Source organism: Urocampus carinirostris, chromosome 2, assembly GCF_059441175.1.
Source record: "Urocampus carinirostris isolate Australia breed hairy pipefish chromosome 2, RoL_Ucar_1.0, whole genome shotgun sequence".
Classification (NCBI taxonomy): Eukaryota; Metazoa; Chordata; class Actinopteri; order Syngnathiformes; family Syngnathidae; genus Urocampus; species Urocampus carinirostris.
The window spans coordinates 37,174,065-37,201,240 of NC_142350.1; the positions used below are offsets into that span (position 1 = coordinate 37,174,065).

Here is a 27,176-nt window from a genome sequence, read left to right on the forward strand (position 1 = left end):
TGAAAGGTTTTTTGCAAAGTTCATGCATCATTCATGCATCTGTTCAAGTGTTCTTGCAATACAATGTTACTTTAAAGGCAAGAGAGCCCTTGTGTTTATGGAAAGCATTGTTTACATATTGGAGAGAAAAAAGCTGTGAAGCTAAAATTCTGCATGAAATGCATCCTTTCACAAAAAGCTGTTCTCAGGTTTTCTTGGCAACAACTATTCTCAAGAAATAAGACATGTTTAACTGTTGTTTCCTAAACAATGGTATAAGCTAGAAACATACTTTAATTTCTAATTAAAGATAAAAGTTCAAGCTTTCTTTTTATATGTCCTATGCCTACATAGCTACAAACAACATTTTCTGTTGGCCTTCAAAATTGGGTCAAAATTAGCTGTCACCAGCTCTCCTAATTTGATGACAAGTCTGGCAATGAATGAGTTAACAGCGGTTGTCAACCCGGTGGAACCTTCGAGTTTTTGTGAGATGAAGTTGGGAGTCGAAAAGAAATGACTCGGCCTCCAGTGTGCAATACTGGGTGGAAAGGTGGCATTTAGTCGGGTGGCGCAGGTCGATGCGCGTCAACTTAATTCATCAGTGATCACTCACTTTCAACGACATGATAGCCAGTGTTAGGAATTATGTGTTACAAAGGAACCTTGTCCTGGAAGGCTATTACTTTTCTTTGTAACAAGTACTGTCACGAGTTATTAATAAAATCCATTATTCTACCGTCGTTATTACATGGGGCGTTACTGCGTAACTCATTAAATGCAGTGAATGAATTGCAATTTTCTCCGACTGTTGAAAGACCCTGTATCACTTACATTATCTCATAAAACCTTCGATCAACCCGCAACATTACAGTTATCTCTTTCTGTGTGGTGGTATACTTATCGCGGTTACACTACTTTGCAGAATTAGATTGTTCCTTGTGTTCTGCATTCTGTTTGCTAGACAGAGAAAAATTCTTTCTATCGCCAACAAAGTTGGACTTCTAGACCAGCTAAACTTGCTCTGACCCACATGGGGCTTCGTAGTAGCTCCCTGGCCCTTTTTCAAAAACGCTTGATAATGTATGGTTTCTGTAAGACAGACTTTAGGGTAAATGCAATTTACCATAATGTCCACATGATAGCGACAAAGTATGATGTAATTCATACAGTTGTGCAATAAAACAGCCAAATTATTTTTAACATCATAATTTGACAGTCCCGAAGTTATTTTTATTAAAAAAAAAAAGTAAATTTACAGTACTTTTTGGGGGTTGAAAAAATACCTGAGCTTGTAAATTGCGTTTGTTTTTGGAGATATATTAAATAAATAAATATATAAAGGTTTCTACTTTGCAGGTTTTTACATTTTTGGAACGCAACCCCCACGGAAAACAAGGGATTACTGTGTTTGAAGAGTGGCCATGTATGGTTCCGTTTCAGGCACAGATTACGAGAACTCTGCGTTTCTGGTCATGGAGGTTTTCTTTTTTTGTTCTTTTCCAGTGAAGAGGGGGGCGTGGCTTGTACAGGAACAAAACCCAAGGGGAATCAATGGGTGAGCACAGAACTGTCCATAAACGTGTACTAAATTTAAGTAACTATGCTTGTTTGCTGTTTTACGGTATTTGAGTTGCTGTCACTCAGTGACCTTTAGCAGCTGTTTTTTTTAATCAGCTGTGTAGCGTTGTGTTACTTGTGTACAGGGTTGGGTAGGGTTACTTTAACTGGATTACTTTCAATTACTTTTGGATTACTCCAATACCAAATATGCGAATAAAAGACAAAAGAAACTAAATATGAATACAATTATGACTCACAACACCTGGTAAGCTTTCTCTCCTGGCTTTGATCTCTTTGATCTCCGGCAAAACTAACATAAAATGCAACAGAAACAAAATGGAAATAAATCCAAACAGCTTGACAACATCCTTTGTGCCGTTCCATGTATTCTGTTACTAGCCAAGCCTGCACAAAATTGAGTAATTTTATTCATTTTTAGTTTCTTTTGTCTTTTATTAGCATATTTGGTATTGGAGTAATCCAAAAGTAATTGAAAGTAATCCGGTTGAAGTAGCCCAACCCAACCCTGCTTGTGTACTGCAGTGTTTTTGCTGTTACTTGCGTTGCTTTGTCTCTGTCCCCTTAACCTGTGTGTGTTTGTAATAAAAACTTTAAACACTGTACTGTTTTTCTTTGTAAATATATCATGTTTAAACATGCGGCAGAGATGTATATTTTTCTTCTATTGCAGAAAAAGAGTAAAAAAAAAATGGCTCTGCTTCAGCCAGGTCTTCTTTACAAGATGACAATCCTTCCCTCCCCCTCACTCTTTCCCTTGTTCTTCTGATCCTGGCCGTCCCTCCCGAGCAGTACAAGAATTTAAGGCAGTCTTTGAAGCCTCTTGGTGTTCTTCAACATTGTAAGACGCGCATGTTCTCATCAGGCTGTCAGCCCTGGGAAGGTGTTTTCGTGCTGAGATTAGTGGACAAGGTGCAGTCTGTGTTTTTGGCCAAACATGCCCATGCTTTGACACAAGGGGGGAATCAGACTCCAACTGGGCAAGGCACCAAGATCACTCCCTCTTCTGTCTCGGCTTCTTCTTCCTCCTCAATTCTCTCCAACACATGACATGTGTCACCGCCACAGATCTGCACTAGAAGATACAACTGGTTCAAGGTCGGGGCAAATCCCCAAAGCGGGGATGAGGAATCGAAACATAATGTGGAACCCTCCTTTCTTTTTACAGTAATACCTTACTGTATCGCGGTTTCACTACTTTGCGGATTATCATTGTGCAATGATATCTGACTGGTCAAACCGTCGCCCGGCCCTTTTCTGCCTGTGTCTGCATGTGCGTCAATGACGATGCAGCTTGACGAACCAACATTATGTATGCGCAAATATTTTTCAAAGTCAAGTTTCTGTATAAGACGTCATGTCAAAAAAACGCTCAGGACCGAAATAGCACCAAAGGGCAGAAGAAAATGCAAGAAACTTGAGACTTTTAGTGTCTTTTTTGCAGAGATGTTACTTGCAGTTGATGCAAAGTATGTCCAGTCCACGTATGATTTGGCTGTAGCTAGTGTCTGAAATGTTGTTTTTATAGCTGGGTTGGAACCACGGTGAACAATACAAATGTAACAATTTCAATAGAGCATTTTTTCATTATTTTTATTTTGTTGAAGTAGACATTACAGACAATGTAAATATATGGAGTTTTTTGTATGCATTTAAAATACAAAACAGGTCAGTGATGACCCTGTTGAGAAAATAATTCCATTAAAAGCAAATCGATTTGCCATTTGCTTAAGTCATAATTTTATGCTCATTTTAGGTGCTTGGTTTGTATATTGTACTTGATGGATTTTTTACATAAATACAGTAAAATAAGGGCATTTTATCAATATTAATTCAATCATTTTAATATGTCATTTTTATACTACATTAAAATATCAAGCATTTATACACTTTTTAGGACAGTAATCTTTTGCTATAATACGCTCTACTTTTCACTGTTTTGCTACTTCACGGACTTGCATTGTGCACAATGTTCTGTATTCTAAACCAGGCTGAATAGTCGGCCTTCACACATTTTTAACTTGCAGAATGTGTCCCCCTTTCAGAACATTCTCGGGCTAAACGGTCCCAAAGATAGTAGTTATTGGTCATACATGATAAATGTTTACAGTTTACAGAACTGTTATTTGTTAAACGAAGGTTTTGTTCTTTGATTTCAATGCAATGAGTATTTTTTGTAAAAAAAAAAAAAAAAAAAAAAAAAAGTATTTTTGGACCATTTCAATAAAAGTTAAATACAGTGGGACCTCGCTACTTCGCGGTTCTACGTTCGCGGGTTCAGAGCTTCGCGGGTCTAAAAAAAATAAATAATAAAATAAAATAATTACAAAAAAATAAAATGAAATTATTTTTTTTTTTAAGCATTTTTGAAGGGGCATCGCTACTTCGCAGATTTTCACTTTTCGCGGGTGGTTTTGGTCCCCATTCATCGCGATATCCGAGGGATTACTGAACCCTATAAAATCATACTACATTTTTTCAATGAGAGGAATTCCAAGGTACAATATTTCAGTTATTCCACATAAAATCCACGGTAATGGTAATTGCAGGGCCTCAAAGCAAAAAAAAAAAAAAACCTACCTGCAAGATTCGACCACCTTCCGAATTACAATCAGACTAAATGTGACTCCAGGTGAGCTAAAAACGAAGAGAAAAAGGGGCAGCGTGCAGTTATTTGCCAGTTACAATGCCCTAGACCTCAGATTTGGGAGTGCGGTGAGCAGAAAATCTGTTTACTATGGAGCTGAGTTCCTCTTCTGTGTGGATGAAAGATTTGAATAATTCATAAAGAGTGCCATCGGCATATGCAAAGGAAAAGCGGCACACCCTGCAAAGATGGCGTTCTCTATTGTATGCACTGTGCCCGTGTGCCCACCTTGCGAAACAAAACTGGATCAATCTTTGTTGCGGAATATGGAGAGGCTCAATAAGCCATTGAGTATTTAATTGTGCTAATTGACTCAAAAGCAGCTACAGTAAAATAATGGTATCGTCTCTCATTGTTGTAGCTCCAAAACTGCTGTACTTTTTTGTGCAGCCATCAGAAATTGTGGAATTTTTACTGTGATCCCTTCATCGCTTCGGTCGTCAGGGCACACCACCTGTGGTGTGTCTTGGGTAAGTAAAGCCAGGTGGCATAGACTAATACCACAACCAGTTTCTTCTTAAACCATTGAAATGGAGGGTAGTGGGAGAGTGGTGAAAAATATGTACACACACTCCATCCTGCCAGGTCGCTTTTATACTTATCTTGAGTGTCTGTCAAGGTTTGAAATATCAGAGAAAAAACAGAAATGTATAAAATTAATATGCCCCTGGATGATGTCTGGAGTTATGATGCTTCATAAATCCCGGTTTGATCACAGCGGACAAGCCTTAAACCCATGCTTACCTCATACGCCGAGCAGTGTTTTAGACAGAATTGTATTCTATTCGCGAAACAAATACGTTTTATCGTCGGTTTCCCAACTCGTTCTTTCTTTTAAGAGTCACAAATATCAAAAAGAAAGCAGATGGCAAGTTGACAAGCGTTACCTTTAATAGGATGGTGTAAAAGGTGAAAGCAAGGCTAAAAGGCAGCAAGATTGGATTGAGTGAGAAGCAGAAAGGGGGAAAACATGTTGTAACTTATCAGCCGCACTGCCTTTGTAAAGTCGGGGGTCTCGTGGCTTTTGTTTGTTTGTCTGTTTGTTTCTATCTATCTCCTGCCATCCACGCCGGTCCGTTCAGGCAACAGCAGCAGGTAATATTTCACGTCAAGATCCAAGCAAGCGTCCGACTGTTCCCTACAGTTCCGCAGCGACACATCCATCAGCGTCCCTCTTGCTCTCAAATGTTAACGTAGTCTGGATCTCCTTCTTTCCACCCGCTGGTTGGGATGTGTAAATGTTGTATAGCAGGGAGAGCCTAATTAGACCACCGTATGTAATCTCTAGGGCTTTACCTGTCAATAAGAATGTTTTGTGTGAGGAAGAAGCCTCTTTAAATGAAAGGCTTGGCTGTTTGATATGTAAAGCGCGCTTCACACTGTTTCAATCAGCCACATCCCAATGAGACAAGTTGTCACCAGAAGTACAACAATGACAACAAAAACAACTTTGCTGAACCCGATCGGGGTAGTAGTGTTCTAATTCAAGAAGTATGCTTCTGCAATCTTTTACTTGGGAGAGCGCATGCATGTTATACACAAGGTACTACATATGTATTTTTACCAACTAAGAGGCGCACCAGACTAAAGCGTATCTGATGATGAATCGGACTGTGCGTTTATTTATATCTTTCAGGACGACATTCTGTTCTCTCCATTCTCCAACACTCCATTTTGGCACTGTGAGTGAAAAAAAGTCTGATAATCAAATACAATCTAATGCCTTTCTCATGTCTGTATCACTAAAGGTCTAGTGCAGGGATGTCAAACTCAGTTGGCTCTGGTTCTGGATCTAGACTTTCTGTTCTGAGGCGGGCCGGATCAGGAAAAGAATGTCTCCTCCAAATTTTTAACTTATACTTTATCATTCAGCCAATTTCAGTAACCTTTTGGAGCATCTATTTAAAAAAGAAATCATTACTTATGATAAAAATATTTTTTTGACATACTCAAAAATTTATGACGGGCAAGATTAAATCATCCAATGGACTGGAACCGGCCCACGGGTCATATGTTTGACATCCCCGGCCTAGTGGATAAGTGTCAGCACTCTCACTGTTGCGATTCTGGTCAGTGACGTTTTTCGACTGAACAAGCATTGCACAAATACAGTACACAGTAGCACGCCGTAAAACCCTGTGTAGTAATGCTCACGTCTAAATACTGTATGCGTTTGTAATCCTAACCAATGTATTTTGCAATATATAAGGCATACTGCGTTATAAGGCACACTTTGAAATTTCTGGTCGATTCAGTGTTTTTGGGTGAGGCTTATAGTCTGGAAAATAGGCTGCCCGTCTTCTGAGCATATTCCCCTAACATTCACCCTCCTTCCCCTCTCCTCGCCCAGATGGCCTGTAAGGATGGCGTCCAGACCGACCAAATAACTGTCCCACAGTGGCTATCACACCCAGCAGTCTCTGACAAAGACCCTGCCCAGCCACGGTGACTGAAGCAAGCAGTGGTAGGGAAGCAAGCAGGATGTAATCTCTAGGAGCTGTTGATAAAGGGAAACACACAGGGTTTGGGTCAAAGGGATTAAAATGCTAGGGGTGCTGGGCAAAAGAAGGAGAGGGGCTACGGGATGGTGGCAGGAGCAGCGGGCGACCCACCCCATAACGGTGAGCAGTGAGAAGATTACAGGGGAAACGGCGCAAGGGGGATTCCTGTAAAGAGATGGAAAGAAATAACTGTGTATGATATTGGAATGCAGCAATAGTGACCAACATTCAACAGTATGCAGGCTTAGCCTGTTGAGGGCATCGGGTGTGTCGCTGCTTAGGTGACATTAGAAGTTAGTTTTATGGTCAACCGCACCAACTGAGAACAGGACACGTCTACACCAGACATTTCTGACACACGCCACCCGGAGCAGACCCCAGAATAAATTTCTGAGAATGTCAAAAAAAAGCATGTCTCGAAGTTGTTTCTATCAAAAATTATAATTTTTAAAACAAATGCAAACTAGATGCTCTCTCCTGCTAGTGTGCAGTAAATGTGTAAAAGAGCTGACAGGTTAGTAGCAGAAAATAGACATTCGTTTACATTTGGAACGTGACGTCTACATCTAAAAATATGGCGTGGACTCACTCCATGCAAAGGAACAGGGAAGGTGTTGCATACCTGGGGAATTGGTTTAGGTCCTAATAGCAGCCAGACTGCGATTACCAAGGGGTGAAGGGCCGCAGAATAAGCTGGGACATGGTTGCTATCGGGGTGTGGAAAGGGACAGGCTGACTCGGGTCAAGGGAACTCGCGAGGAGACACACAGGACCTCTGTGGGCAGCGGAATGGAGGATTGAAGTCGGAAATGCTGCACGTTGACGAAACCAGTATGACAATTATTGCAAAAATTACATATTTTATAAATAGATCCCATTTGACTTCACACATCATGGTGAGTTGGTTCAGGTACAAAACACAACTGTTAAACAACAGTTATAACATTTAATGGCAAAAAAATGGACCTCATAGTGTTATTAGTTAGTACTATTAGACCGCCAGATGTCCAAGTATAGTGTAGTGCAGGGGTCGGGAACCTTTTTGACTCAAAGAGCCATAAAAGCAAAAAATATTAATTTTATTTTGGGAAAGAGCCACACCATATATCATGAGACAAATTTACTAAATTGCTAAATCCGCGCCCCAGACAAAAGCTTAGTCTTCAGCACATTTATTTTTGATGATTTGATAAAAATTATGAAAAGAGAATAATGCCAGAGCCCCTGTCCCAAAATCAACAAACCACTTTAAACTTGTCTCTTTCTTGCAATTACTCAAGATCGGTTAAACTCCTTTTGACCCTTTTTTTCATACATATTGGTTTCAAAACCAGATGTAAGCAGTTATTGTGTAAAAACGTCACAACATTCTGCAAATAGGGAGCCTGATGAGCTCACTTTAGGCGCAGACGGCGTAGGGCGAGAGATGGGAGGGAGTGCTTGCACTTTTTGCATAGCTCTACCCATCCCTCCCACTCACCCAATCAAATGACTAAGTTCTCTTCCAGTATTTGGCGTATTTACAGTTCTGTGGATTCATCATAAGGTATCTGAACACTGAACACAGATGAAATAGTGAACTTTTATATAAAGGATTCTTTAGCGTTGTACAGCCAAAACGAGTTTTTTTTCCCCCTTTTTTTGTGTGACACCTTGACTGTAAATTGTAGTGAAAAACGTGCCCTATATATACTGCGAAGTAATATGGTGGTATTTAGCTTTGTTTGGCTTTGCGTGTACCTGAATAGGATAGATAACTCAAGTTTTGAACAAGATGGAGGAATTTTGCATGCAATCAAATTTGTCTCTGAGCCACAGATACTCATAGAAAGAGCCATATATGGCTCGCGAGCCATAGGTTCCCGACCCCTGGTGTAGTGCAACTGAAACCTAGTGCTAAAAAAAATATTTATTTATTTATTACTCAAGAACACACCCAATTACAGGTTAGAATATTGCACTTCACAATTATTTTTTAAAATATCTTATGTACTGTCAAATTACAATCTCAAAAAATATCTTGCCATTTTATTGCACAACTGTATGGATCCACTTTACTTTTTATGATACTTTGTCATCATGTTGACGTAATGGAAAATTGCATATACCTTCAGGTTTGGTCCTACAGAAACCGTTTTTTCTATTATAAAACATTTTTGAAAAAACATTAGTTGGCCCTAAAGAGCACCAAAGTCCAGCATGTGGCTCCAGAGAAAGTTTAGAAGGTCCACTAGTGCAACTTTGTTGGCAATAGAAAGCATCTTTCACTGTTTAGCCAAACAAAATGCAAAGTAATGAAACTGCAATAAGTAGACCGCTACAGAGCAAGAGATGACTGTAATTTTCTTGAACTAATAATCACTTTTAACATATTTTAGGACAATCAATATTATGGATTCATTCTTTAAAAAAACACTGCTCCGAGACCAACACTGATGTTGTGAACTACACTTACTGAATGAGACAAGTACAATGTAAACTGGACATGTTATCATAGCAAAAGAAGTTTTGGGATTGCCTAAGTCACAGGCTCACTTGAGAACTTTGTTCTTTCTTTCACTTTCTGCGTGACTGCGGTTGTCTAAATATTGCCAGTGCCATGAATAGAAATGGCATTTTAAATTAAGAACCGATCAGTTAGGGGGATGTCGAAGGTTCTAACTGAGCCTTTCATCCCTATGCAAACTTCACATGGTTTGGATAGAGTTCTATCAACAAAACACGTCATACACCTCTCAGTGGAAATAGGGTAGATAGGAGACTCAAACATATCAGGGTAAGACCCAAACATTGTACCCACAGCTTTCATTTCACAGTCGGTAGGGCAGCGCAGTTCAAAAGTCTTATTGTACATATTTTTGCCCTCAAGAAGCTGTTGAAACAGCTCACTTTTTACTTACATTTCAAATTGAATAGCCCTGTGTTTCAAACAGTCCAGCTCTCTTTGAGTATTCTGGTCGCTGGAGCGATGAAAGATTTGTTACCACTCAGTGCTCATGGGAGCACAAATGAAGTGGCTTTGACAAAGTTAAGACAACGACAGCATTGGAGCCCTACCATCTCCTTTACCTCCAGACAAACATGTACCGTATTTTCTGCACTTTAAGGTGCACCAACAAAAAATAGTCTTCTGTGATATTTAATTTTCATATATAAGGTACACAGACTAAAAACGAGAGACAGGGCTAGTGTTGCACAAAAAACAAATAAGTACCGTATTCGTGCATCTATTGTCCAGTCATAATATATCAATGACCACAACTGCATAAGATTAAATGCAACAAGGATGAAACCTGGATCGCGGCGGGGAGACTGCTGCTTTCTATCCACTAGGGATACGGATGACGTATGAAAAGGCATTAGGCTTTATCTCATTACCATACTATTTTGATTCACGGTGCCATGTTAGTGAATGGAGAAAACAGAGTGTCATCCTGAAATATATAAACACAAAATATCAGTTTTTAGGTGTGCCTTCTATTCTATTTACTATTTTGTTGTCTGATGTTTTATAGGGGGTACCAGGGGAGCTAATTACTATAGGTTTCTATACCCCTGCATAGAGCAATAGCACTTTGCCATCCCTGTCTTAGAAAGGATTCATGTCAAATACCGGGATCTTTGCTTGTGTGAAAACAATTTTATATTCATTTCGAACGATAAAGTTCACCAGGTTATAAGGCGCACAATAAAAAAAAACAAAAAAAACAATGCAATAATTATTATAAAATCAGGTATAACCACTGAAACATAGCTATATTTTCATAAAGAGTTTGTGGATGTAGAAGTTATGTATTTCCAATATTATGTACCTATTTTCTGGTCTAGGAAGAACAGAATTAAAAGACGTACTTTCAAAATATCTGGAAAAATGTTGTGTTTTTGGGTTAGTATATTTCATTTAATTTCATTTTCTTTTACCTAAAAACACACAAGTTCTGGAGCTTGGTATACACGAGCTATTGCAGTAGTATTTTACTGTATTTTCACAATGATTGATTGGTTACAAATATCGCTGACCACAATCGCAAAACATTGAATGCAACCAAATCTCTTGACCCACAAGACATCTATGATTTATTTTCAAATCACTTGTGCAAACCTTTTACAATAAATACGGTAATTCTCAATGGCTCTTATGCAGAGGCCTCCTTATTCCTTTACTTGTCTCACCTCGCGTACACTGAAACGTGAGCATTGCTTTTTTGCTCCATTACAAGTATATAGAGTTATCATGCAAATATGGTTGGATGGGGTGAAACGTGCTCTGGATGAGAGCTCGGTTAATTTAATGGAGGCAAGAATGTATGCAAGGGATAGATGTGAATGGCAAAGGATGTTTAAGAACGATCAATATCGATCGGAAGTAAACCAGTGCATGTTTGGGCCTCTGTTGATGAAGGGTTACATGGCATAGCAACTCAGCCCTTGTTGTGCTGTGGACTTAATGTTCGGTGTCATGTTGGGAAGAGCGAAGGGGAATTACTGTTTGGTGAATGTGAGTGTGTTCTTTACTATAGCCATTTTACAATAGGAGGATATGCCTTCGGTATATAAATAGATAGACAATAATAATGTAGGTATGCTTTTCTAATTTTATCCCCTATATAAGGGGCACTGGAGTAGAAGGCACACCTTTAAACTTCTGGCCAATTTAAGGTTTTTAGTTAAGTTTTTAGATTAAGTTTCACCTTATAGTCCAGATCATATGGTATACATTTTTTTCCACCTTTTTCTGGCCCTTTTTTGTCTGTCCCTTCCTCCTTCTCCCGCTCCCTTCTTTGCTTCCCTTGGGTCTCCGCGATGGATGGCCCTGTCTGACCGGGGCGACACTGATGTCTGCTCTTTCACACTTCTCTACCTACAGCACGCCTGTCTTCCCTCTCACAGCTAGCCCGCTCTTATTCTTTTTCATGGTAAATATGCAGACATCTACAACAAGCGAACAGTTTTTTTTCTGCTGCCGGTTCCATCAATTGTGGGCAGGATTATGCAAAAGCATAGCAAAAATTCCACATAACATTGTAAGGGGTCGTAGGAGTAATCAGAGCACATGCAGGGATTCATTTTTCAGTCTTAATGTAAATAATTTGGTGCTGGTCCAAATTTGGGTTGCTTGGCCTTGGCAGGGCGTTTGTACTCAACTGATTGAAATTCCAGTTTGTTTTGCCCAATAAAGAATAACAAAGTCAAATCCCAAAGGGGTTACACACATTTTAATCATTTAATGCAGGAAATAGTAAGGGTGTCGGAAAGCAGACCAATAGTGGTAGTTTGCATGTTAATATGGTTAATAAAATGAAGTTTGCCTGACAGAAATGTATAATGTGTACAGGAAGTTCACATGTTTTTCACCCTTTCATTAAATAGCCCAATTCAGTTAGGTAGACAATTAAATTATACATTTATAGTTTTGTAGCCACTCAAAATGAGGAGGTAAGACACCAATACATTTTGAACTTGCAAGGAGAACAGGAGAGGACTGTACAAAAAAAACCCTCACTATGCAAAATTCCAGTGTACACATTTTAACATGTTTACATGTTTTTATCACTATTTGGTTCATTGAATAATCCAAAACAGTTGGGTCAAGATTAAAAGTTTTTAGTTTAGTAGGCACTTCAAATAAGGAGAGAACACATCAATGAATTCTGAACTTGCGAGGAGAACACAAGAGGACCGAAGAAAAAAGGTCAAGGAAGACAAATTCTAAATCTGTTCTAAGGTCCTCCCCTAAGCCTGTTTTGAAAAAAATAAATATCCTAAATTAAAAAGAGCAGATCTGCCCTAAAGGGTGTAGGATTAACAGAATAAATTTATTATTAACAAAATCAATTTTTTTCTCTTATGTTTACTGTTCTTGCAATTTAATGTATACTCCTGAGCTACTTGTCTATAATTTTGTGCATTCAAATTGTTGATAATATTTTTTTTTTTCAGGTCTTAAAAAAATGTTAAATACTGTACGTAAAAAAATATTTCTTGCCTCCCTTTATGCCATTGCCGTTTGTTGCGTTCACCACTTTAACGGGGGTACAATTGCTAAGATACTTTGACCAGATTGCCCGATAAACCGAGTCTCAGATAAGCTACTAATGTTAAAGGTGGCGCAGAGAATAAAAACAGGGATATCACACTGATACGCTTCTTGAAGACAATGCTGTTTTTCATGCAGGTGGCTGAACAATCAATAAAATGGATTAACTGCAAAGCTATGTTAGAAAGGTTATCAACAAGTTCTCCAGTGTGACCACACTGGCGACCTCACAAAACAACTTTGTAATGTGTTGGAGCGTTTTCTCTGAGGAAAATCTGATTATGATGTGCCCAACCTCAGGATTAATTCCCAGGGATGTATGTTATCAAACAAAAAAATGGAAGCTGTATTTGAACCTAGGACGCTTTAAATGCAATGGTTGCAACTCTGTATTATCTTTTTATATTATTACACAGGGATTGATGCATCATTTGGGGCTTTTTTTCCCAATCCAAATATGTGTATCAATAATAAATAATAACCACTAAAACTAACTTGATTTTTGAACAAAAATGCACAGAACTGCAATTTGTACCTTTTAGGGTGGTGTTTAACCAGATGGAATTCTCTTATCTGAAAGCCCCTCTCCTGTTTCTTCTAGTAAGTTAAAAATCCATTCTCTTTTGAGTGCCTACTAAAGTTTCAACTTAACAAAACCTTTATTGTGTTGTTTTTTTATTTCAGTTAGCTTTATTAATATAGTAAACCTACACTGGGTTAAAAGGTAATTCGTAAATTTGCACGCCATATTATTCTCATTTAAAGTAAGATATTTTATAAAAAACAGCCGAATAAAGACTGTGAACAAAACAACAGAAACTGGGTCCAATTCATTTGATTAGTAAATACCAATTAGTAAATAAGGTTGTTTTGTTAAACTGAAATAGATGAGATGTTTTGATTGTTTGTCCCTTGAAAAAGTAGTTGTTTGAATCCAACTGTTAAATAGAGTAGCCATATTAAGTCTTACACAAACCCATTTTTGCTTATATTACTACAAATTTTATTTCACTCAATTTGACCCAATTTTGTCAAGTATCCCTTGATTAATATAAGAAATATACCAAAAAGTGGATGGATTTGACCCAAATGAGGTATTTTTAGTGCGTCTTGTATTATTTTGTGTTTTGTGCATTTAAACACAAACATACAATGCATAACAACCCACCCCGCCTTCAATAAATAAACTCAAACGAATAGGAAAAGCACAGTTTTGTCAGTACTTTGTTTCTCATTAGAACATTAAGATGTATTTCAAACCTAAAAAACGTTGTAAAAAAACGTTGGCATTCACCAGTAAAGCTTTATCCTAAAGCTTAGTGACAATGCTTTTCACACCTACTTACCACAGCAGAGATGGGGGTGGCGAGCTGGATCATAACCAGGCCTGAAAAGCAGGCTAAGGGCTTTTGGAAGATATACACTGAAGGAACTCTTTAATTACTGACTCAAGATCCCGGAGTAGATTAAAAACCCGGCCAGGGCTCATTTTCATATCTGCGGGATTTTTCAATGAATATAAAAATGGTCATTGATTATGCCGTTAAGAGGAGGGAATATAAAGCGCGTATCATCACATTAACTTGCGCTGATTAATGTAATAAAATGTGATCTTTTACACCCCATCTGTAACGAACAGATCCAATACCAGGGAGACATGCTCCAAATATTAAGACGCGGCTTCTCAAAATCCAGTTAACCAATTCGCTGTTCAAAGACAGACAAAGTAATAAGAAAGTAATGTACTAAATCCCGAGAACGGTGTGAACATGGAGGGATGAGCAGCAAAACAATGACTAATGCGTCCTTTTAACCTTTGTGTGAGTGTGTGCTGTGTATCTCTGCCGGTTTCCCTCTCAGGCTCACAATGAGCCTTCTGGAATGATCAATACTAAAGCATTTCACATCATTGATTATACCATTATGGACACGTTAAATGTCTGACACACTCTCATGCGGGCACATTAACCACGGGGAGGGTAAGAGCTGCCTCTTCAACTGCTGTTTTTCGTCCAGGGTATGTTTTTTGAAATGCTGTGCTTACAGCGAGTCCATGTACTTTGCTTGGATGATCATACAGCGGTACCTCCTTATAAGATCTCAACTCTTTAGAAGATCATACTTGTATCTCGAATTGGTCGTTTAACAAGTACATTTTCCTGATATGAAATAATTTTAAAAGAATTGGTCCGTTCCTATCCTCCCAAAAGCATCCAAGTGAGCTCTAAATAGCTATAAAACATATTTTTCCAAACACTAAAACACATTAGAACAGTAATTAAACAATGCAGTATTGAGATCAAAAAGATGATGTAATAGGATGAGCGCTTACCACCAGAGAAGTCGGCGAGACAGAGATTTGTGCAGGCTGCAAAGGAAGGGGTCGGTTGGTTTTTTTACAAAGAGGGGTGATGGAGATTTGATCATGCAGTACTTGTCAACTTATACGATTTCCCTATATCTTATATTTTCCTTTTTAACATTTGGAATTGTGTAAGCTGTACACAAATGTTTATACGGGAAAAAGATGAAATAAAAAACAAGAACGATCTTGTCTCGCCGATTTCGGCTCTAATCCAAATCATTTCAGTCACCGGCGGCAGACGATAATTTTGTCGTAGATTGCTAATATTGTCGCGGTATTCTAAAGAGTCTGTTTTGCTGTGAGTGAAATGGTTTTGCATTGTGTTCGTAAGGCTTATTTTTGCTTAATACGGGGAACCACAACCATTAATACGGGGAGCAATTTGCTGAGGATGATAGGTAAGAGACTGTTGATGACGCGTTAGCACTTACTGTACAATCAAACTTAAAGTTGCTGTAATTTTAAATGAACGTACACGCAACAATTCTTTACAGGACTAATTTTTTTGCCTTTGGTAGTTTGTATGTGCAGACTAGGACCAGCCTTTGGGATGCTCGTGACCTGGATTTTTGGTCATCTGGGAGCAATCTTTTTTCCAAATAAAACTCACATATCGAGATTCTTGTGTTTTGAGGTGCTCATATAAAGAAGTACCAATGTTTTTTTTTTACCTTAAATGCTACACTTACAGTGAGTCCATGTACTTCGCTCGGATGAATATAATGCCACGAGGGTGCAATACATCACTCTTATTAGCCACACCGGAGCACAAAGGTATCATAATTAACAGCGGCGGCAGGATTGAACGCTGCCCTGACATGGAAAAGTGGGCCTACTTAAGCTCTACAAGCCATTTAAATATGCACAGTGAATGGCACAACCCAAAAGCCTCCTGCTCGAAGGACAGCTCACGCTCATTAGCCTGACACCCTCAATGGCACGGATACGAGGGTAAACGGCTATTCTCGCCAACACACACCATTCTGCCCCCCAAAATATATACAGAGTAAAAAAACAAAACAAAAAAAACATTGGGTTGCTATCTATGTAAAAACAATTTAACACTCACCAGCGACCATCACTCCCTTTCAATACTATACCTTTATTGTGGTTTGTATACTAATAAAGCTAATAATGAAGTTTGTCTGAACAACAGTTATCTAAGAGTATCAGCAGTTTACATATTGTTTTAAACGACATTGGTTCAACAAATAATCCAATTCAGTTAGGCCTAAAATTAACTGCCTCAATTTATGGAGTTATTTAACGCAAAATGTTGCATCCCAATAAATTAGCGTGTATTTGGATTATATTTCACGCTATTTTCATAGGTTTGCTCTTCCTGCAATGTAGCATATACTTCTGAACTACTCTACTCTGAACTGTTTTCAAATTGTAGACGGTGACAAAAGAAATGCTTGGATGAGCCAGACAAAAAAATAAGCTGCAGGCGGATGGTCGGACTGATCGAATGTTGAAAATGTTCAAAACAACTCGTATAGTCTACTGAACCTATTTGACCCTACTGAAAATCTCACATTCCAATATGGGCCGAAAAAATACCATAGCTCCGTCAGTAATTTTGACATTTCAACAAGCATAGATGAAAAAATTCTCTGATATTAAAATCCCCAATACGATCTAAATGTATAAATCCCAATCTGTGTGTGTATGTGTGTGTGTGTTTGTATGTGACTTAAAGGCGGCTGAACCAGTTTTCGTGTCAATATACACAGTTGTTCTTTAGGCCTGCTCGAGTGTCTTTAGCTAAGATTCGTGTCAATGTACCACCAATACATACCAAAAATTGATTTACATCTGCTTTTGTGGGGCCTCCACTACCCTCTGGCGGTCAACTTGGGTACTGCAGCTCCAGTCCACCGACTAGTGTTGCCGGGCCATATTGATTGTTAACGTTAACTTAAATGAGCTAAAACGATTGAGACACCTTTGGTAGCTTGTATTTCACTTCAAAGAAAAAAAAAAGAAATTTTTAGGTTTGAGATACATCTTAATGTTTTAATGAAAAAGTGAAATTTTCTATCATTCAAACTACAAACTACAATAAAATAAAGTGCACAGAGAAATATTTAAACATGCAGAGTGAATGGCACAAATTCCTGCTCGGAGGACAGCCCACACTCTTTTGCCTGTCACCCTAAATGGAACGGATACAAGGGTAAACGGCTATCCTCACCGAAACACCGTTCTCCCCCAAAAAAGCACAAGCCCACACAACAGTGCAATAAAAGAAAAGATTGGGATGCTATCTATGTAAAAACAATTTAGTACTCATCAGCGACCATTCCTGCCTTTAAATACTCTCCCTCTATTGTTGTTTTTGTCTGGAGGTTTAGCCCGCGGTGAATGCAGATGGACATTTATGTGTCAGCAGCCATTATGCGAAATTTCAGTAATGGCGTGGAGTGTGTGTGTCGGTGGCCAATGCGAAGCGTGTCGTGTGGTGTCGGCGCTGGCGAGCTGAGCGGGGGAAAACAGACTGCCTAGTGGGAGAACAATGCACATAAAAGAATCCTGGGGCTTGACGTGGCTGTGAAAAGAACCATGGCAAGGCAGGACTGTGTGCCTATGTACATGTAATATAGACCCCGGGTGGGCGAAAGAAAATATATGCATGTTGAGTTTCATTAATAAGGTGAGAGTGCCAGGGGTGTGCACAGATAGACACTAGATGGTGCTCCCATCTTAGTACGAATCAGACGGAACCCAACTTAGATTTCTAGGTTGGATGAGATTGGGCATTAAACTGGTATGGCTCCAAACCAAATCCCCCAAAGAACTTTGTTTTAAATGATCCTGTGCTATATTACTACTGTAATTTTTTTGTTTTAAATGACAAAAAATGGAAAACAATATATTTTTGTAACATTAGCCTTCCATTTCTGATTGGTTGTGTAAAATGTTGAAAATAATGAAGCCAGTTTTGCAAAAACGCCTAATTGTATTCAACATATGTAAATAATAAAGCATTTTATGTATATGATACTTTTACACTAGGTATATGAGCTTCAGGGCCCACTTTTTGTCACTGCTACACTAAAATTTTGCGTCACTGAGTGTGACAATGACTGTTCAAATGTTCCATGTAAGCCCCACAACTTTTCCCTGTTACATCCGTCTTCATGCATCCCATTTAGCAAAATTACTATTACAAATGTGCAAGCTTTAGTTTCTGAAGCAGCCGCTCTTTTCCACCCAGCTACGCATCGAGCCTGACCGCACCGAGTTATCGCACGACTCAGTGCAATCAATTATTGTTGCGGCGGAATCATTAATAATTTCCTAATGAAAACGATTCTGTTGATCTCTCTTGTCTTTTAATTAAACATAATTAGTCGGCTGCTCTAAGCTTGTGGTGGGGACTCCTTTAGGGTACAATTTTGTTTTAATACACCGATAATGAAATTTCTACATTGTGCCAGTTGTTTAGTTATTATTCAGTCACGCCATTTTGCTATGTTCCGAGATAACGGATCATAAACCCTCACATGCCCTGCTTGCCGCAGTCTTTTTCAAAAAAAGAGGGTTGAATGTTCGACTCTCGTATCAACTCAAATGGTATTTAAAACACGGGAATGAAAAGCAAGGTTGCACGTGTCTACAAGAGCATTGAACAGCTCAGGGGTTTCACTCAACCAGTAATGAAACAGCAGCATAAGATGGGTCTGATTGCAAGGATTTAGTCTCTATGAAACAATACAAAGACTCAGCGATTTGGTTAATTCTTCTGTGTTCGGGCTTATGTAAAACATCTTAGTTACATTGGTCCGTTTCGAAATGAACAATGGCCCAATTTGCTCCAGAGGCTTGTTGGACGCTTTTGATATAAATGTGGCCTGATTAAAGAGGCTTACCAGTAAAAAGTTTTGATGACCTCAGAATAACCACTCCTGATATGCACATGTGGCATGTACATTGTTTTAGTGTTTTTGGAGGGAAACGGTAACGCGGGAGGAATAAATAAAATTGATTAAATGACACAGACGCCCAGTGAATGTTGTACTCATGACCCAGTTTCTGTTTGTTGAAGCAACATGTTTATTTTTCACTTGATTTAGCTTTGTTCATAGACTGTACATCTCTTAAACCAGGGGAATCTAAAGTGCTGCCCTTGGGCACCAGGTAGCCCCCTAATAATACCTGAGTGAGAAATACATGCAAGAACATACTTCAAATAAAAGTCATGAACACGCTGTATGGGGAAATGCGGAAATCGCAGAAGCTTAAAGAAATTTTAATGCTTTTCTACAATAGATATTAGCTCTAGCAGCAAAGTTTCCATATTCAGGTAACATTTTCTTAAAAATAACAAAAATAAAAAGCAGAAAGACTTTTATCAAATCAATCATTTAAACTAGTGTTTGTATGCTGTTTGCCACTTTCTAGGCTGCGTGGGTTTCCCTCAGTTAAATAAAGTGGAAACAAATTCAATTGTTGTTTTGCCTTTTTTTTCACAAATTCACAATTGATAAACACTACAAGATATTAAATTGTAGTGAAGGAAAATAGTATTGAGAGAAAGAAAACCCTCAATCCTCAATAAATGTTTTACAATCCCATTTTACACCCTAGAATCTTAATTCTAAAGCCTGACCTCCGAAAAGAACCCTTGGCCTCCAGTTATTGCACACTTTTTATGCCATTCATTTAGTAGTCCGGCCTCCGTGAGGGTGCTTTTTCTAGCATGTGGCCCCTGATCTAGAATATGGTTGGAACATTCATTAGACAAAACAGGGCATTAGAAACGGGAACTAATAATACATGTGACAACACTTCACAAATATAAATGTAATAGGAATACAAATTTTGGAGTTGTCTACCCTGAGCAGTAGGACACAACTGAAAATCATATGCATATTGAAGAGCCTTTGTTAAAACGTTCATGCCCCTCCTGAGAGTTTATCAATCTGTTGTTTATCTGCCCAGAAAATTCCCAACTGGTCCCTATCTTTCTCTCCGGGTCCCTGTCTGTCACCGTCACTTGCTCCTGGCGCTCCACTCTTACTGTAACACATAATTAGTCTGCAGACTTTCTTCCTGTTTCTAGAACTTCTGCGCTTCAAAGAAATTGTCAGAGTGTGGAGAAGAGCATTGTGGGAGTTCCAGGTGGATTTCTTGATAATGAGAGCTCAGTGGTAGAGTTGAGCGTTTTAGTAATGGCTGGCTGCGAAGGCTCTGCATGGGAGTTTAATGTAAAACAAACAGGGCTACGGTGACGGCCTGAGAAAGGCAGATATTGCCTTTGCCACAACTCCACTTCGGGGCTATTGCAGCCTCTTTTTTAATTTACAAATGAAAATTAGTCACAAATAATTTATATTCATGAATTTTAGGCATTCCGACGCCTCGAGCTCAGAAGGTTTTTTTTGCCTACCATATTTCAGGGACAGCAACTTTCCTATCAGATAAAATATCCTTTTTTTTCATTAAACTCACTTTCTACTTTAGGACTATTATCAACACTGCATGACGATTGCACTCACTTCGGGAAATATTTGGCGAGAAGTCCTATAAAGTGGAATACTGAAATCAGCTGGCTCCTTCAGTGCAGCCACTCAAACCAATCCCCAGTCAGATACTTTCCCCATAGATTCAAACTGGCGGACATCCAAAGCGACTATCTTCGCTAGCAGCCCCAAAGAAAGCCGAAACCACTGAAACGTGAGCCAGAACATATTCTGCAAGCATACTGTGCGTCGCGATATTTCCCTGTTTTCCATAAGTAACACATCTCAGGGAGCAATGAAGCGGCAGACAGAGAGGAAGCAGCGCTGGGGAAAGATATAAACAAACCGGGCCGTGGCTTTCAAGGTGGGAGGATAGTTGCAGTTGGACTCCGAAGAGAGGAAAAGAGTGGTTTCAATAAACACACGCTGTAATGTCCACACTTAACATTTCATTTCCAATCCTGTCAACCTATACTTTGTACCCGTACTTTATATGTTTTTTGATAATTTTAAATTGTCTAAGCCGTATGACAATTTATGTACGGCATTTTTTTTTTTAAAAGATGAAAACTTGTTTTTTTTCGGCAGACTGATCTCGCCTTGCCTGTTTTGGCTCTATTCCAGATCGTCTCACTCACTGCTAGCAGACAACGTCACATACATGCCAACCTTTTAACATTAACTCATTCAATGCCGTAACGTATAAAAATGTTTTAAGAAGCATTTTCCCTGAGTGCCACAACGTAAAAATACCTTTTTCTTGTTTTATTTAAAAAAAAAAAGTAGTATGAAGGGTTTGGCACGTCTCCTCAGTAAGTGTCAAGACTCTGGGAATGATTTTAGTATGAGAAATCACCATTAGATGGCAGGAGTGGCTCTGATCAGATGTTTGTCTTTAAATCCAGGAAGCCTAACTTCCTAGGGTTGCTTCCTTTTTCTAGCGAAGTAAGTTTGTGTATGCGGCCCTATATGGTGAATACGTGTAGTAAAGCAGTGAGGTGATAGTCGCAAAGCATGGACAAATGGATAACAGAGCTTAAATAGAGCTTATTCCTCTCAAAAGAAATAAAGAGGCCCATCGTCAACATCTGAACAGCGGTGGGATGACGTTCCGTGCACGCCCAAAGGAACGCAATCGCCATTGTGACCGAAATCGTGTAATCACTTCACTGTAAAAATTGAAAAATTCATGCCTCATTCATGCATCAGTTCAATTTTCTTGCAATAACATGCTATTTTACAAGCAAAGTGCCATTTGTTTATGGAAAGCATTATTTACAAATTGGAGGTACCAAAAATTATCAAAAAGATATAAACAAAAAGCAACACATTTTTGGGGAAACGAGTATTTTCGAGAAACTTGGCAAATTTCAACTTTTGTTTACTAAAAAATGGTTAAAGCAAATAATAAACTTCTTTTCTAATGAAAGATGAGGGTTCAAGCTTTATTTTGATATGCCCTAGGCCTATTAAATAAAATATTATTCTACATTGTCTGTAGGCCTTCAAAAATGAGTCAAAATGACTGGCACTGGCTCTCCCAAATTGAGAAAAATATCTCGCGTTGAATGAGTTTCTACTTTTTAAAGCCTGAAACACAATATGCCTCCATAATATTAAATGAAAATATGGAGATTTATTGCGATCGCTGGAGCGCTTTATTTAGGCACAAAACTTAGTCTGGTCAGGTTTGATTTTGTTTGGGCATGTCATTTGTTTTGTGTCTCCTTGTTCTTGTTACATTTTTCCTGGTTTTCTTAATAAATACCATCCTTCTTTTGAGCACCCCTGCCTCTTATGCTTCCCTGCTTTTGGGTCCACCCCCTAACACCTAACACGTAGATTGCTAATATTGTTGCGGTACCCTAGCAAATGTTATCCTTGATCAGGTGTTCTATTGGTTAATAAATACATTTGAGACACAAATGATTTGTGTTTTTATCCTACATAGTCTGTGTTGCTGTGAATTAATAGGGGCCCCTGTGTGTTTTTTACGTTTATTGCTTAATAAGGGGAATTGCGATCATTAATAAGGGGATCATTTGGCTGAGGTTGCCAGGTTTGCATTTCCCAAATTGAGACCCAGAAAAAAGTTTTACAATGCCTTAGTTTCCCTATCGCAGCCTGCCTCAGTGAAGCTCACAAACAGGCTGCTTTTGTGATACGGCGCATATTTGACTTCTGCAACTAGATTTAAATTAATTCGTCGTATAGTGTTATCGCATATCAGCGTTTAATGATTCGCTTGGCGGATTTCCCAATAATGAACTTAACACGCGACAATACCGAACAACTGTCACACTGGGACTTCATTGTGTTTAATTTAATAAGGTCGGAATGAAAGTGACAAACAAAGCTACTGTGAGTGTTCGCGTGTTACATGTGATGCACGTCATACATTGTCCATGCTAGCTAGCTCAACATACATGGTCAAAGAGTAGAACTAAAAAAGAAGGCTGAAATCCTGTTACTGCTTCAATTTTGTACCATAGAGAAATTTTGCAAGCAAAACGATTAGATTTTAAAGAAGTGCGTAATCTTCTTTAATAGCTTATCAAAACGTAAATGATCTGCAGATAAAGAGCACAAAGTTAAGTAGCCGGTTAAGAGGATAACTCCCCAGTGCAGTCGAGTGATTAGTAGATGAGAATTGGGAGAGTGAAAATCCGGGTAGCAAATCCCACTCCTGCCATTTATTCACTCCATTTCAGCTCTGAGGGTATTGTCACAGGGTAATCATTTCAAAAAAGGTCATAAATAGAGCTTTATTTATTTACCTTCAGCAAACACAAACCTAAACAAATACATAGTCATCATGTATTTATTTTGTGCCTCTCATTTCATTATCAGTCAAAGCCCAATTCTGACTTTATTTTTATTAAACACATTTTAATATAGCCATCAATAGCAGGAGTTTATGCAGTTAAAAGCCGTTTGGGTATACGGTAATCCCTCGCTGTATCATGGTTAACTTTTTGCAGTTGTATTTCTTCACGGATTTTTATCATGGATTGTGTTCTGCATTCTAATTGGAAGAACAGTCTGCCCCTTTTCTGCCTGTGTCTACTGTGCGTCAATAACGTTAGGGTCTAAGTCGTATGTAAAACAGTTTGACGAACCTAAATTACATACGCACAAACCGTTTTCAATTTTGGGTTTTTCTTATCACCATTATGTCAACACTGACATAAGCATCTGTCACTGGGCGGGTTCAAAAGGCAGAAGAACATTCTTTCTACCACCGAAAAAGTTGGACTTCTTGACATGCAAAAGCAAGGTAAAAGCCTTTCTATGCAAAATTTTTCTTATCCGATAACGTCCACATGATGGAAACAAAATATAATCTAAGGTAAAATAGTAGTGTGCTGAAATCATTTCCAAATGTCAATAGTGCAAATTAGTCGCAAGATTATTTTTTAAAATTACAATTTGACACTAGAGTTATTTGTACAAAACATTTATAAAGTAACGTATGGTTATTTGTTAATAAATAATTGAGCCTGTAAACAGGGTTTGTTCTTTGGTTTCAATGCATGATCACATATTTAATAAATAAATCATTAAAATAAATTATCACAGGGTCTTTTTGGAAGGTAACGCCACCAAAAGCGAGGGATTACCGCAATGTGCTGAAAACTGCAACCAAGTGTGTTCATGTAACATTGCATTTCTTTATCCTTGTGGCTGCCCTCCTCCAAACGTTTCAGAACATGGGTGGCTCAGAGAGGTGAGAGAAAGCAAAATATGACCAGGAGAGAGGCAGGAGTGAGTTGAGTGGATGAAGGATTGTCTGTGTCTTAGCGGCGGTTGCCGTGCCGTGTTGTGTTGCAGTGTGGTGCGATAACACCATTCCAGCTCTGCTTGCTTACCTTTGCTGTACACCACACAGTTGTTTTTGTTGTCCTCTGCTCCCTGCCAAGTCACATCCAGCAGCCACTTGGGGCCGGCGCTCAGCACCACCGGGACCGTGCTCTTCGTCTTCTGGAAGGCCGCAGATAAGACACAATCATTTGCCTATTTTGGTGATTAGAGCAACGCTAATAACCGACGGTTTATGCATCTGCTGCTCTAAATGGTCGGTTGTATACAGATAATTTGGAAAACTCTAAAGGAAGTCCATCCCAAACCATTTGAGTGTGGCGCACTGACAAAAAGTTGCGTTTGTTGTTGGAAAATAAAAATGAAAAACATGCAAGAGATTCTAGAAACGGATGTAACTTTTTACATTTTTGTGCAAAAGAGGAGCAACATTTGCATTATTTAAATTAAGATCGGTGTTTGCTTTCACATGCGTCTCACCAAAACTCTTAATGATTAGTTTAAAAAAAAACGCATATCCTGGCCACAAAGAGGAAAATGTCAAGATGCTGTAATGTCGAAGAATAAGGTGGCGCTCACGGACAACAAAAACAGACCATGCGCTTGTAGTGATAGGCAGACAAACATTTTTCCGCACTAGGTTCATTTGAAAAAAATTGGATTGTCTTTACTGACATTGCAGGATAAACATGTAATAAAGACCTAAAGGAGAAAAATAATCTAAAAGAATGTCAGGATATATAGGCAAACATATTTTCAAGGTAGTGCTTGAAGACTGGCACAAAATTGTAATAAGTGCAAAGAAAACTCGTGCATCATAACAAAAGTGCAATGGAAAGTAGTGCAATATTATTTAGACGCGAAATTTTAATACAACTGGCAAGATACATATTTTTCACAGTGTTGCACGCTTGTTTAGGGTAGTGAGGGCCTTGGGTAAGAAACTCTTTCTTAGCCTCTTTGCATTTGCATTTACTGCCCCTGCTTTGATGGTTTAACAATAAGACAAAGGTAACATTTGATACTTTTGAAGGAAAGTCCATTATCAGCGCGTACATCAGCCCTGTGCAACCATGCCACTTATTTGAAAAAGAATACTACTGGGAGTTTTGTATGTTTTTTTTTAAATTTCTGTTTACATATTTTTACATATTAGGGGTCTCAAACATGGTGTCCAGGGTGCCACTAAGAACAGCTGAGGTGTCTGCAGACCTGTTCTGAAAATAGTATGTGTGTGGTTGACTGTGTCTAGTAACCCTACTTCCAATAATTAACCTTGTAATAACATATTAACAACATAATAATAACATGATAAATTATTTTAGAAATGCATATCAAAAAATGGTTGCCCTTTGCGCTAATTTGTGAGACAGAGAAGCTCTCAGGAAAGGTTGGAGACCCCTTCCAAGTCATGTTTATTTGTATAGCCCTTAATCAAAAAGAGTCTCAAAGGGCTGCACAGACCACATATTATTGCAAACTACAGACTATTATTACACCATTCCAAACACAGTATTTTGGTGTTAGTAAACAAAATATGCTAGTATAATTCAGATGCGATCAGAAGCTTCGTTTCTATTTTAGCAAAAGTGATATAATATTACTCCAAATAATAAGATAATAGCAATTTCATACCACTCACTCAACTGAAATATTTAAGAAAATATATTACTGGCTTGAGTACAATAAAATAACATGCGAAAATCTATTGAGCAAAAAAACACTTCCTTTAAAGAGAAGTAACATACAGTGAAAAGATTACACTGGTGTATTATAGATCAATGTATCAAGATCATCACTTGGGCTGTATAAAACCTTCTCATGGGCTGAATTCGGCCCTCGGGCCTTGACTTTGACACAGGCGATTCAGCCAATCAGAATGCCGAATACAATGCACGATGCAAATCAATGACCGTGAAAAACTAACCACGTTATAGCGAGAGTTCACTGAACACGATAAATAGAGGAGATGACTTTGAAAACGAAGGAAGGAGTGTTCAGCGCTGAACTTTGAGCGCACTGCAGAGCGCACGCTATCGTCGAGATCTGACTATTCCCTGAAACAAGTAGGGAACATTTTAAGAATGAGTATCTTTTTCAAAGGGCAATTGAGGTGAGAGCTTTTATAATATGCTGAAAAATTATACTGAATGTGTAAAGTCATTTTTCTTCTTGGTCAGAGGTCAAAACGTGTGATTTTTGGGGGGAGAACGGAAAAAAGAGAAGAGATAGATAGCGTACAAGATCCTCTTAATAGAGTCCTGTGTGCGAGTGCCACAGTTTGCAGTGGCTGCATTTACTCAGCTATCATTTGTTGTTTTTCTCCCATGTTGTCTTTGGTTTAATGCTCGGCGTTGAGTGCATGTACATGCACCTGAATAGTGAAGTCTATCACTTCAAGGAAAACCGTCATTATTTCAATGCCATTACTTTTCGACCCCGAGGCCCGCTTCTTTATTTGGGTGTTACCAAAATAGTAATGGATTGCGAAAATGCAATCTCCGCTCAGTCCATCTGCATAATGCAATAGGAAAATAAAATGCCTCCTTTCAGGGCATGGCCACAACCTTCAAGGATGAATGCAAATGTCACACGAGCATGTTAAAGGTCTGAATTGGCACAGATATGCACGTAAGATGAGTGTGGGGCTGGGGCAATGCGTCTCCATGCCCCTACCTCCTTCTCTCCCCCTCCCTGTTTTCTCTTCCCATGAACTCCATGTAATTACATGGCAAAATCTCATACAACAAAAATACAGCATTTTTCATGAACACTGAGC

At 38.7% G+C, this 27,176-nt stretch overlaps 1 protein-coding gene across 2 annotated transcripts in view; it reads right to left on the reverse strand.

Annotated features, from left to right (window-relative positions):
* zfpm2a (zinc finger protein, FOG family member 2a) overlaps positions 1–27,176 on the reverse strand; it is a 208,320-nt gene that overhangs the window by 50,396 nt on the left and 130,748 nt on the right. The window contains exon 5 of one of the 2 annotated variants that reach the window (XM_088326401.1): positions 24,448–24,556. In XM_088326401.1, coding sequence (XP_088182527.1) covers positions 24,448–24,556 — 109 coding nt within the window. Of the gene's footprint in view, positions 1–24,447; positions 24,560–27,176 lie in introns of both variants that reach the window. The other variant, XM_088326399.1, reaches the window with a different exon arrangement.